The sequence below is a fragment of the Antechinus flavipes genome, chromosome 2 (genome assembly GCF_016432865.1).
Source record: "Antechinus flavipes isolate AdamAnt ecotype Samford, QLD, Australia chromosome 2, AdamAnt_v2, whole genome shotgun sequence".
In the NCBI taxonomy this organism is placed as follows: Eukaryota; Metazoa; Chordata; class Mammalia; order Dasyuromorphia; family Dasyuridae; genus Antechinus; species Antechinus flavipes.
This window is the reverse complement of record NC_067399.1, coordinates 17,661,916-17,675,396: the sequence shown is the minus strand read 5'-3', so window position 1 is coordinate 17,675,396 and position 13,481 is coordinate 17,661,916. Positions and strand designations below refer to the sequence as shown.

Here is a 13,481-nt window from a genome sequence, read left to right as displayed (position 1 = left end):
GCCTTGGGCAGATCAGTACACAAATCACTTTCCCACTTTGTGCCTCAGTTACCTGGTTTGTAAAACAAGGAGACCAGACTAAGTCCCTGAGATTCTTTCTAGTTCTTCAATCCTTTAGTAGACTGTGCGATTAGGAACTGGACTGTGTTTTGCCCTTTTATGTGGCAGTCTCCATGCTTAAATTTCCCTCTTCCCTGCTCCAGATGCCCCTACTTGGAGAGGGGATCCGAATTCACGGAGAGAAGCTGACCGAGCAGCTGAAGCCTTTGCACGACCGACTGACCACCTGTTTCCGGGAACTCAGGGAGAAGGTGGAGAAACTCTATGGAGTCATCACTCTGGTAAGCTTAGTCTGAGAGCAAGACAATCAGAGCATCTGAACTTCCGGGCTCTCCAGGCTAAATTCCTATCCATCCCTGATTTCTCTTTTTGTTTAATGGTTCATTAATGTCTTTATTGCTTTCGAAGAGATTTTATGTCTTTTGTTTTCACTGCCTACATTTTCTCAGATATTTTTCTTTCCCATCTCTTAAAACGAGAGAGAAATTTGTAAATGAGAGGCTATTAAAAAAATAAAAATTAAAAAAAAGAGAAACAAGAAGAAAAAAAATCAGCAAAACTGATCAATACATAGGAAAAAATGGGCATCAATATACAATATTCCATATCTATGATTTGCTCCATCTTATTGAAGGAGCTAGGAGCAACAAGTTCTCATCGTCTTCTTTAGAGCCAACTTTGTCCTTTGTAATTTTACCACATTAATTTTTGATTGTTTTGTAGTTTTTCTTTTCCATTTTCATCACTGTAGACATTGTACGTAATATTCTTTTGGCTCTTCTAACTTTATCCTGAAGCAGTTCATGGAAATCTTTTCATGCAACTTTTTAATTCATAATCATCAAGGATTACATTCCTTGACCACGGTTTGTTTTGTCATTTTCCGATCCATAAATATCTTCTTTTTTTCCAGTTTCTTCTATCGTGAAGCGTGCTGCTATAAATATTCTAGTGCTTATGAGAACTTTCTCTTTGTAGGTGAGAATGACAGAGAATCTCTGGGTCAAAGAATAGCAACATTTTAGTCATTTTATCTATTTACACGAATTCCAAATGGCTTTCCAGAATACAGTCTCGCAGTTCCACCAACAATGCATCAGCACGCCTGCCTGTCTATAAATCCTCCAACATTAACTCTAACTACCTTTTGTCATCTTTTCAATTTCATACCATCAAGATAATCTTTTTTTTTGTAATTGCCTCCATTTCTTGTTTGCTTAATATCTTACGAACTCCTGTCCCTCCTACCGCTCTTGCCCTTCCCTCTAAAAGCTGCATTATCAGCTTCTTTCTATGACATGGTTCCATACTCCAAAGTGTGTCAATTTTGAATTTACTATAGAACCTGACATTACATTTGTCAAAGCCTGGTTTCTGATAGCATGCTACCCAATTTCCCCAGCAGATCTTAATAAATAAGGACTTCTTTCCAAGTAATTTTTGGTTTGGTTTTATTGAACACTAGGTTATTAAGAACTGCTGTTTATTATTGTCCCCCTTCGACTGGTCTGTTTCATTTTTCTATCCATCTGTATTTTAAGCAATAACAACAACAACAACAAAAAAACTGCAATACCAAGGAAATGATGATGAGAAATAGGAATGAAAAGGTGCTAGATCTCAAATTATATTATAAAATAGCAGTCATCCAGAACATTTCATAGCCAGATAGCTGAGCTTGAAGACAAGAAGAGCTCTGTTTAAATCCAGTCTCATATACTTACTAACTGTGTGATCCTGGGCAAGTAATTTAATCTCCTCAACTTCAAATGAGGATAATAGTAGCACCAGCCTTACAGGATTGTTGTAAAGGTTGAATGACAAGCTTTAAAGCACCATATACTTGCTTGCTATTATTATCATTATTTTTATAATTGTTGTTGCTGTTTTTACTAAATACCCTTTTGAATGTTGCAGTCATTTTTCAATGTCGATGCAAAACAAATCTAGATATCTGTGCTTCAGACTCACCACCACTCTGCTTTGGATGGAGGGAACATAGGATCCCAGATCTAGAACCGGATGGGACCTTCCAGGTCTTCTAGGCTAAAGCTTCATTTTTCAAATGAGGAAACAACCCTAGATCACACAGGTGGTAGAGAGAGCTCAGAATTGAATTTAAGTCTTGGAAGTTCAAGTTCATTGTTTCCCCTCCGCCCTTGGAAGTTGAGATTTATGGTCCAAATACCTGTCCATAAAGCTGGCTTGCACAACCCAGTTAGATTTCTCTTTCTGCCTGCTTCTTTTTCCTTTCCATTCTCTCAATGGCACTGGTTATTTCAAGTCTCTGGTTTTCAGATTTCTCTCCTCCACAGCTGTAAACAACTCTTAGCCTTAATCTCTTCCCTTTGATTTTTCTCTCCTTCCCTCCCTATAGGCTCTGGAAGGCCCCCTTTCATTTCCTTCATTTCAGACACTAGTGTGGCTTTTTTTTCTCATTTCCTCCAATAATTACAGTATTCTTGGAGCTTAAGAAAGTTTGGTTCCTGTTTCACGTCTTTCGTTTCTAAGCTCTCAGAGCTTTATACATCCAAAAGTTTATAGAATTTTTAAAATTTTAAAAATAAAATTTTAAAAGATCTTTTTAGTCAATATGCTTTGATCTTGCATCATTCCCAAATTTCTCTCTCCTCCTCCCTTCCCAGAAAGCTACACAAAGAATAAAAAAAGAGTTTGAAAAATGTTGTGTCAAATCAGTCCCCACACTTCTACCTGGATGACTTAACAAATCATAACTTTTTTTCCTCTATAAAATGAGGGGCTTGGGTTTGGTGACCTAAAGGACCCTTCTAGTTCTAAATTGATGACCCTATTTCAATTCTACAATGAGGTCCGTATTCCACAAACATAGCCAGCAGCCCTTTGTGGGGAAGCACAAAAATGGGAAACCAAATGGGAACCCAGGAATCGTGGACTGTATTATGAAAGGAAGGGAATGCGATGGTATGGTAAGCAATGAGAAAGGTGCAAAATTCAGAGAAACATGAGAAGATTTGTCTGAATGGACACGTGATCAAATAAGGGGAATAGAAGATACATGACTATAATAGTGGAGGTGAGGGGCCGTGGATCGAGCACTAGCCCTGAAATCAGGAGGATCGGAGTTCAAATTTGATCTCAGACACTTAACATTTCCTAGCTGTGTTGCCCTAAGCAAGTCGCTTAACCCCAAATTACCTCAGCCAAAAAAAAAAAAAATGCCGAAAGAAATGTCATTTGCAATGACTGGTTTTTGTTCCAGGGAATAGGTACTAAAATTGACCTTTTTCCTCTGGGTAGAAAGGTGGGCACCTTTGGGGGAAGGACATTTGCATATATTGGTGTATTTCTTTCCCCTCCCGGCCGTCAGCTTCATTGACTCTGGGCTATCAGAGGATGCTGTGTGTTTGACCTAACAGGTACCTGGTAGCCCTTCTCAGAAATGTCCAGGATATTCAAGCACTTTTCACCAAAAGGCATTTGGAGATGAGTACTGATCGGATTACAGATTACAGATAATCAGATCCCAATTACAAATAATCGGATTACAATTACAGATTACAGATAATCAGCTCCAATATTTACTTCTTCATTGAGGATAACCTGGCTTTTTTCTACTGGAGATAGATGTTCGAAGATGTAACTAAAGGGGGTCCATCACTCATCCCTTTGAGTCTTTCATTCTTACTTTCTACAATATTCATTTGAATGACATTTGGAAGAAGCAGGACCAGGGGATTTTTAAGTCTTGATTAGTAGCTAAGGACGTTGTTTTGCTTTGTTTTATGTATTGTTGATGCTTTTTTTTTTTTTTTTACATCACTTGCACTGTCCAGTAACTGTCCAACCGTACAACCCACGCTTTTAACATGGAACGAGATAGAGTTAAGTGGAGCAAAAGGAACATCAGCTGCGTGTGGCAGAGCATGCAACATGCCGCACCCGTAGCTCCCCACCTTTTCATCTTCATCATCATCATCAGTCCTTAGGATCCAGATTTTAGAAAAAGGCTCTTCCTGACAGCCCTTTCCCCTCCTTTTCTGTTTTACTCCCATAGAAGGGATGCTCTTGCTTCTGTTCTTCCTCTCCTTGGTTCAGTACTCCTGGAAATTGCTCTAAATGTCAACCATAGAACCCATGCATCTAACAATGAACGAGAAAGAGTTAAGCAGAGCAAAAGGAACATCAGCTACATGTGGCAGAGCATGCAACATTCCCCACCCGTAGCTCCCCACCTCTTCATCTTCATCTTCATCATCAGTCCTTAGGATCGAGATTTTAGATCAAGGCTCTTCCTGACAGTCATTTCACCTCCTTTTCTGTTTTTCTGTTTTTCTCCCATAGAAGGGATGCTCTTGCTTCTGTTCTTCCTCTCCTTGGTACCTCCTGGAAATGGACCTACATGTTTACCCATAGAACCCATGCTTTTAACAAAGAATGAAAAAGAGTTAAGCAGAGCAAAAGGAACGTCAGCTGTGTGTGGCAGAGCATGCAACATTCCCCACCCGTAGCTCCCCAGCTCTCTACCAAGAGGAAGAAGTGTGATCTTCATCTTCATCATCCTCATCAGTCCTTAGGATCCAGATTTTAGATCAAGGCTCTTCCCGATGGCCCTTCCCCCTCCTTTCTCTCTTTCTCCCATAGAAGGGATGCTCTTGCTTCCGTTTTTCCTCCTTGGTACCTCTTGGAAATCACTCTAACTGTGTCCATGACTCTAATGAAGACTGTGCCCACAGACCTGCTGTTTTTCTTCCCCCTCAGCCTCCCACCTTGACAGAGAGGAAGCAGAGCAGGACGGGCTCTGTGGTGCTGCCGTACATCATGTCTTCCACCCTCCGAAGACTGTCTGTCACGTCAGTGGCTTCCTCGGTGATTTCCACCTCTTCCACGTCCTCGGACAGCACTCCTTCCAGACCAGGATCGGATGGGTGAGTCGCTGCTCTGTATACAACAGGGCCCTTGGTCACATTCACCGCTGGTGAAAAAATAACAACGTGTAGCCTGCTAGGGTTGTCACATCATCATGTCCTTAGAAAGACTCTTCCCAAGATACACATCCGCCTCTGTTACTTGGACCCTAGAAGTTTCAATGGCTCCCTATTGCCCCTAAAATAAAATACAATCTCCCCAACGTGGTATCTAAAGCCTTTTTGCAATCTGGCTTCCGCCTACTTTTCCATGCCTATTTCTTTTCTTTAATTTTTAATTAACAAAAATCTATTTTCTCTTCCTCCCACATCCTTCCTTCCCACGAAAAAAGACAAAAACAAAATGTTCATGATATTCGTATTTCGCGTTCTGTCCCTCCAAGCCTCTGTTCTCGTCGCTGTTCCTTATGCAGAGAACTCTCGCCTGCCTTGGTGGCTCTGCCCCCGTGCTCGAAATGCTCTCCCTCCTCAGCCGCCCCGACCCCACGGCCCCAGTCTCCTTCTTAAGAACCGTAATCTTTTTGTGTCACGCCCCCTTCGGGCCTTCCCCCCCGCTGAGTCTTTCATTCTTCTGCTGAAAACTTTGTCCTCATTCTCAGACTCGTGGCTTTAAATGCATAAAATAAAATACGCAGGATCACAAGAGAAACTACTAGATTGTAATATAATTATATGTTTAAAAAAAAAAAAAAACAAGTTCACAGGGCAGCTAGGTAGTGCAGTGGATAGAGCACCAGCCCTGAAGTCAGGAGGACCTGAGTTCAAATCCAGCCTCAGACACTTACCACTTTCTAGCTGTGTGACCCTGGGCAAGTCATTTAATCCTAATTACCTCAGGGAAAAAAAAGTTCACAGGCTCCCAGTTGAGCTCCCCTACTCTACAAGAAGCCATTACTCTTGCTCATGTTCTTTCCTTCCTAAAATTACCCTTCGTTTCATGGACCCTGCAGCCTCCTAAAAATTAGAAGGTTTTTGAGGGCAGGGCTCCCTTTGGTTTTGGATCTCCTTTGGCAAAGTGCATGGGACGTGATATTGCTGTTGTTCAGGTGCGTCCACCCCTTCTTGATAGTTCTTCTTGGCAAAGACTCATCTTCCTGAGTTCGAGTCCTGCCTCCGACACTTCCCAGCTGTGTGACCCTGAACAAGTCACTTAATCCTGTTTGCCTCAGTTCCCTCACTTAGAGTTGACAAAATGGCAGGAGGAGAGAAGAAGAAGAGGCTGGCATAGGGATCAAACAGCAAGCACTAGGGCTTTGTTGGATTTTTCTTTTCTTTCACATGAGACTGATCTTGGTTGAATTAAGGGAAACAACATATAACAGTTATAAAACATGCCAGATAATTTCCTTTATACCCTCTAAGTGTCTCATTTTTGTATGTATATTTTTCTCATCTGAGCTTTAGTAAAGTCTTACAGGTGAGGGACGGCAAGGCAAGGCTGATGATCCTGTTTCATTGACCAAAAGTACCCCAGGGAGTCATTAGCAGAGTCGAGATCAAAACTCAGACCTTGTAGTATTTATTTTTAAGGCAATCAGGGTTAAGTGACTTGCCCAGGGTCATGTGGCTAGGAAGTGTTTGCAGCCAGATTTGAACTCAGGTCTCTTGACTCCAGGTTTGATGCTCTATTTACCACCTACCTGACCTTCTTTTTCAGCATTTTTCCTCCACATGAAGGAAATATAGAAAGTCTACAAGTTAGAATTGAAATAAATCGATTCTATTAATTTAGTTCCATTTAATAAAATGTAGTAAGCACCTGCTAGGTCCAATGACACTCCCTCTCCCTGTAAGAACCATTCCAAGACTGATGGTCCTCAGGGACCTGGGATTGGGGAAAGGAACAGGGAGATGAGATTGTGTGCTTTTGCCTGGACGACAGATCCATCCTGGAGCCCCTCCTGGAGCGGCGGGCTTCGTCGGGGGCCAAGGTGGAGGACCTGTCCCTCAGAGAAGACGGCGACAACAGGATCGGCAAGTTCAAGCGGAAAGACTGGAATATTAGCAAATCCCAGGTCATCGCGGAGCGAGAGCCGGAAGCTGACCTGCTGGTAAGTGGCCAGGGCCCTAGCGTCCGATTCTGGAGCTTCCACGGCTCTGATTTCCAGGTAGAGTCAGACCAAGCTCCCTTCAAGTTTGGAATAGCCCGGGGGATCTGTAGGTAAAGACGTTCTGCCACTGAGAGCTGGAGGTTCTTCGTGGACCAGCGCTTGTGGCTCTCCTGCCACGGTGTCGGCCAGCAGGCCCATCCATGCCTTAGCCCAAGTCCTCTGCATCCCTGCTCCGTGACTCAGTCCCTGAGCTCCATGTCCCCTCCTCTCTTAACTGGGGCCAGAGGGGGAGATCTGGGGAGTTCACGAGCCACTTTAGGCTCTCTCTGGCAAAGGCAATCCTTCTTGGGAGGAAAGGCAGGCTAGAAAAAACTATTGGATCACGCAGTCCTAAGATTATAGATTTAGAGTTGGAAATAGTCTTAGAGCTCCCCTAAACTTGTCCCCTAATGTTATAAGGAGACAGGAAAATAATGGAGTCACAAGGTTAAAAGCATCTGGGGGGGCAAGAGTAAACTCTTGATATTCCTAAACCCGCGTCCAGTTCACTATGTTGCACCATAGACCTCTAGGCCTTGAGTCTGCACTACCTCGGACCCTAGGGAAATCACTTAACTCTGGGTGCCTCAGTTTCCTCATCTGTAACACGTCACTGTGTGTGGATGAAACGGCCTCAATCGTCCCTTCGGTTCTAAATCGATGCTCCTTTCTTCTGTGAGGACTCTGCGGAGCATCCACTGCTCTTCACCGATCCTTTCAAAGCCCTTAGCCGTGACTGGACTCCGTGCTATTCCTTGGTTAGGATGATGAAGGCCCTTGCTTTCCCCGCCTTCTCCATCACCCGCTGGCCCAGAGGGAAGTGCTCCATCCCACCGTCGTTGGTCCTCCTCCTCCTCCTTGTCTTTTCCCTCCCTAGAGTCCTACTAGCAAAGTCCAAAGGCCCAAGAGTCTCCAGTTGGTGGACAGCCGGCTGACGTTGTTCCAAGGCTCGCCCCTGCCCTCGGCCGTACCCCTGAGCCCACCCCCGCTGACCCCGAAAACACCCAGGACCCAAAGTAAGTTCTCTTGGCGCTCCTTTTTCCAACTCTCGGGGATGGAACACGGCCACCCAGGGGATGTGCTGTACGGGGGTCTGACAGAGTTGTTGGGCGCCATTGGCGGCAGGTACTGCCTTTGTAACAGCGACGACACCTACGTTTGTAGGTCTTATAAATTTAAGCAGCGTAGGTATCATTATCCCCATTTTACACATAAGGAAACTGAGTTTCATAGAACTAAAGGGACTTGGCCCAGATCTCCTTGCAAAAAACATGCTGAAACTATAAATATTCTGGTTGGCCAGCTCAGTTTAGGTTTAACTTAAACAAAGAGCAAAGTACTAGCTTGGGAGTTTTCAAAGAGATGAGTAGAAAGGGGTCCTCAGAACGCAGGTACCAAGGCTCTCATCTCAGTGATGTTGTTCTGCTTATTCAACCTCTGATTCCCATCCCTTCCAGGCTCTCCAACGTTGCAGGTTGATGGACTGATGTCTTCCGGTTCAAAGACATTACCCCCTCCTCCCCCTCCGAAGAGCAAGCCCTACGAGAGCAGCAGCCAGAGGAACTCAACAGAGGTAGGCCATCAAGCTGACGGTGCTCCAGAGTGACGCTCACTTTGCTGGCCGTGGAGTTGTCCTGGCTGCCTTGAGGAGAGACAGTCCTACCCGACCGGCTCCTGTTTCACTTCTGGAACGAGCAGCCTGGTCCTCCCATTAAAAATGGAGCTCCCATCAACCATCTTCTCCTCAAAACAGGGTGGCAAGGGTGGGATGGAGAATGGGTCGGGACTCATGGCTTGATGGATTGGGAGAGCTCCTGTTGGGAAAATCCCTTCTCCAGTACATTTTGCTGGAGAACTTTCTAGGGTCATGAGTGGCTAACTAATAAAGAATGTTATTAATATCATTCTTAATAATTATGTTTATATATAAATTATATATTAATTTAGACATTATAGACATATTAAAATAAATAAATAGATATATAATTAATAATTAATAACATTAAAGGAATGAATGAGTGAAGGAATAAGGCCATCCTTCTCTCCGCTGTTACATGCTACCTCTCCAGGAGGAGGAATAACACTTTAACTCTCAATATCTCAGAGTGATAGATGTTCTGGGTTATTTCCCCACTCCTAGTTCAGCTCTATGCAAGACTCAGTTTATAAATCTGTAAATGGTAACAGGTAGTTATAAGGTAAGTGCTTTGTAAATCTAGGAGCCCTGTCTAAATGTGAGTGATTGTTATTGTGTGTCTGTCTGAATGTCTGACGTCTATCTGTCTTCAAGATTGAAGAAGGGGCAGAATTTTTCTTCCTCTTTTTGCTCCTCATGCAAACTCTTATAGATGGATACTGTGTTCCATGAACCAAAAGCTAAAAGATGTAAAAGAAGAAGCTGAATGATTCAGTGAGTCAGAGAATGAAGGAATAGATGGACAGATAGATGGATGGATGAATGGATGGATAGATAGATAAATACGTAGATGGATGGATGGATGGATGGATGGATGGATGAATGGATGGATAGATAGATAGATAAATGAGTGGATGGATGGATGGATAGATAGATAGATAAATGAGTGGATGGATGGATGGATGGATGAGTGGATGGATGGATGGATGGATAGGTGAGTGGATAGATGGATGAATGATGGATGAATGATGGATGGATGGATGGATAGGTGAGTGGATAGATGGATGGATGGATAAATGAATGAATAAAAGCATTTATTAGGCAATTATTAGGTTTCAGATTCTAGGGGGAAAAAATCCAGACAATTCCTAGTAAAGGGAAGAGAATTTTGCTTTGGGGAATCGCAGAGATAATGAACAGAGTTCTAGAGAAGACATGATTTTTTTTTACTAATGTTTCCAGAGCAAGAAGTGAAAAATGGGTGTGGGAAGAAGGGTGTGCACATGACAGCCGGGCCAGGCTTTTGGCAATGAGATGGCTAACATAGATGCTGTGTGGCTGTGTAGGATTTAAAGCATGGCCAGAATCTCAAAATCTAACAGAGTAATAATGAACCTTGGATTAGAATTAAGGAAGAAAAATCCTTTGCTCCTAACCCTGCCCCATTATGCATCTGCTTTCTCAGGTTGCACCCCCGCTTCCCATCCGTCGAGAAGCCAAGGCTCCGCCACCTCCGCCTCCCAAGACCCGTAAGTCGGGAGTCCTCTCCATGGAACCAGGCTCTCAGTGAAGACCCTGCTCCTCCTCGGTACCTGTCTAGTATTGCGGGAGCTGCCCACATGGACAGTCCATCTCAAGACCAGCTCCAAAAGGCAATGGCGCCCTTGTCCTTGTTTTCCAACCCTTCTGATCTGGGATGACGTTGAACTGGACTGAGTCTTTCCAGAGCTTCCCCACAGCCATGTTCCAAGGCTATCTCATACCTTCTTTACTCACTTGCAGAATTCCAAAATTTATTACAGCCTCGACATGATCTTTAAACATCTACCTTCATCCATAGCCATTTGGACTCCAAAGAGTCTCTGGCCAACTAGTTATCTGAGTGATCTTTGAGTCCTTTCCCTGTCCACGAAAGGCATTATTTGCTTTGTTTCTGAAAAGCAATGCTGGAGTTTGGATTCCCTTCCTCGCATGGACATACCCTCTCCCATGTACTTAAATACGGGCCATTTTTGGTAGCTAAAGTAATAATAATTCACTCGTATCTTTGATGGGCTCTTGGAGAAAAGGGCGTATGTCCTAAGGCTGGACGCACCACCTTTTGGTGATGATGTAAAAGACTGTCTGGTCAGGGAGGACTGCACCAGAGGGCTGCCTTGGTACCTCCCGAATCCCATAATTCCATGAGTTTATGGGCAGTTACAAGGAGCCATGTTGATCATGGCTGTGAATTGGAATGAAAAAATGAGTGGGATTCCCTCACTCCAATAACCGGAAGAACGCAAAAGACTCTTAAATAGTTGAGAATTAATTAAATTCTGTTTCTTTCAAGAACTAAAAGCAAAGAATTTCTCCCAGGTGGATCATCTCAGGATGATCTGGTCACATCGTGGGTCTCTTCTGTTCTCCTGAGAGTCTGCATCCCTTGTCTGGCTCGTGGTCCTCAGTCCAGGGGGTTCTGTCGAGTCAACAAACATCTATTAAACACTTCCTGTATGCCAGGCAAGGTGCCAAATACTAGAAATATAAATACAATTAGGAAGGCCATCTGTGCTCTCAAGAAACCTATGTTCTAATGGGGGAAGATAGCACTTAACAATGTAAGGGGAGAGGAAAGAGGGCTTGTGGAGGAGAAAATCTAGAGTCGGAAGTGGAGCCTGGAGAGACAAGTTCCTTCCTTAGAGTCCCCATTTTATTGTAACTGCTTCTGCTTTCTCACCTGTTCCATAACTGCACAGCCCCTTTATAGTACCTCTGAGCTGGTGTGAAGTAAATGACTCTAGAGTCATGAGTGTGAATGTCATGAATGTGACATGTTAATGTCTACTTCCTATGGAGTCTGACCTTCATTCTCCTCCATCCCACTTCCCATGGAGTTCTCCTCCATCCCACTTCCCATGGAGTTCTCCTCCATCCCACTTCCCATGGGGTCTGACTTTCATTCTCCTCCATCCCACTTCCCATGGGGTCTGACTTTCATTCTCCTCCATCCCACTTCCCATGGGGTCTGACCTTCATTCTCCTCCATCCCACTAACCATGGAGTTCTCCTCCATCCCACTTCCCATGGGGTCTGACCTTCGTTCTCCTCCATCCCACTTCCCATGGGGTCTGACCTTCATTCTCCTCCATCCCACTTCCCATGGGGTCTGACCTTCATTCTCCTCCATCCCACTTCCCATGGGGTCTGACCTTCATTCTCCTCCATCCCACTTCCCATGGGGTCTGACCTTCATTCTCCTCCATCCCACTTCCCATGGGGTCTGACCTTCATTCTTCTCCATCCCACTTCCCATGGAGTCTGACCTTTATTCTCATTCATCCCATTCTCTGTGACTCAGTGGTCTAGACATACTTGGTTAGCAAGACCCAACCTAACACTTTTCTTTCCACACAATGGATTTTGCTTTTTAAGATCTACAAAATCCCCCAAAGCGAGCCCTTTCAATTCCTCCATAGAACTGAGAAATTTACAAGAAATTCTAGCACTTACATAATGCCCTAAAAATGACTTTTTTGGTCTGATGAGGGGATCTGTGTCCAGCCAGATCCACAACTGCCCTTCAGGATCAGTCTGAGAGGCGCCTGGGCGTAAGGAGAGAGAAAATGACTTGGCCCTGGTCAGTATGGATCAGAAGCAGGGCTTGGACCTCATTCTTCCTGGCTTTGAGGCCAGATGTTCAGTCAATCAGCCCCGTTTCCTCTCTCCCTGCACGTAGCAGATGGTTCATACATATTCGATAGGAGGCTCTGACACTTTCTTAGCTGTGAGATCCTGGGCAAGTCACGGGAAGTTTTGGCCACAAGAACTGGGACAGTTTTGGGTGCAGAGAATGCTTCCTTCTAGTCCATCAACCATTTCCATTAGGGGAGGAAAGGATGAGACTGACGCCTCAAGTTGGACTTTGAAGGAGGAGCAGGATTGCAACAGGTGGAGACTAAGCGTGTGTATAATGTTAGAGGGGAGCTGTCCCACCCATTGAAAGTTTCAGCGCAAGAACAAAAAGGGCAGAGTTCAGACCCCTCTCTGTTCCCCCACTCCCGAATTATCAAATCTGCCAGAGACTCTGCCTGAATTCCTTCCTGTCCCCCCATAACTGGGTCTTTTAGGCACCAGGATTTAAGCTGAAATCCATCACTTAAATGGAGAAAAACTTCCATCTTCATTTCCACTAACCTCCAAAATTTAGCAGTTATGAATATGGCAAGCACAATTATCTTGAGAAAGTTCCCAGGCTTCACTGCCCTTCCAAAGGGGGCCTGAACATCAACAAGAGTACAAACCTCGACCTTAAAGGAAAAAAGAATTGAAAAAGGGCCTCAAGCTAAAGAGAGTGGGGAGAACGGGTACTTTGGGACTTCCCACCTGCCTTCTTTTAGGGTCATTTTGCCTTCCTTCTCTCTCCCCTACCCCTGGAGGGAAATGAACCTGGATGATTGTTCATTTTAGGAGTGAGGAAACCAGGAAAGCAAGAAGTGACACGGTCTCAAACCCCCACCCCAAGAAACTGATATTCAGCGGTGATGGATCCATGGAGAGATCCCTGCTCTTGAGACCTGTCTTGGCCATTGCCTCTGTCACTTCCCTTCCCTAGACTTGAGTTGTTTCATTTGTTGGATGAGATGCAGACTTCCAGGAGGGGAGACAGACGAGGCAAGGTGGGGATGAGAGGCTCTGGCGCTCTTGGGATTCTTCCAGCCCTCAAAGCCCGCAGCCTTCACTCTAACTAAAAGGTGTGGAATGGTTCGTTCAAGAGGGAGAAGAGGCACTTGGATCCCAGCCTTACAA

The 13,481-nt window shown here is 44.4% G+C and overlaps 1 protein-coding gene across 1 annotated transcript in view; it reads left to right on the top strand.

Annotated features, from left to right (window-relative positions):
* Positions 1-11,500, top strand: part of DOCK5 (dedicator of cytokinesis 5) — a 238,954-nt gene extending 227,454 nt beyond the window's left edge. Inside the window, exons 47-52 of the mRNA XM_051974162.1 lie at positions 204-341; positions 4,801-4,967; positions 6,850-7,018; positions 7,935-8,073; positions 8,515-8,630; positions 10,159-11,500. Of these exons, the coding sequence (XP_051830122.1) occupies positions 204-341; positions 4,801-4,967; positions 6,850-7,018; positions 7,935-8,073; positions 8,515-8,630; positions 10,159-10,263 (834 nt within the window). The 3' untranslated portion in view covers positions 10,264-11,500. The remainder of the gene's footprint in view (positions 1-203; positions 342-4,800; positions 4,968-6,849; positions 7,019-7,934; positions 8,074-8,514; positions 8,631-10,158) is intronic.
* Positions 11,501-13,481: the final 1,981 nt, after the last annotated feature.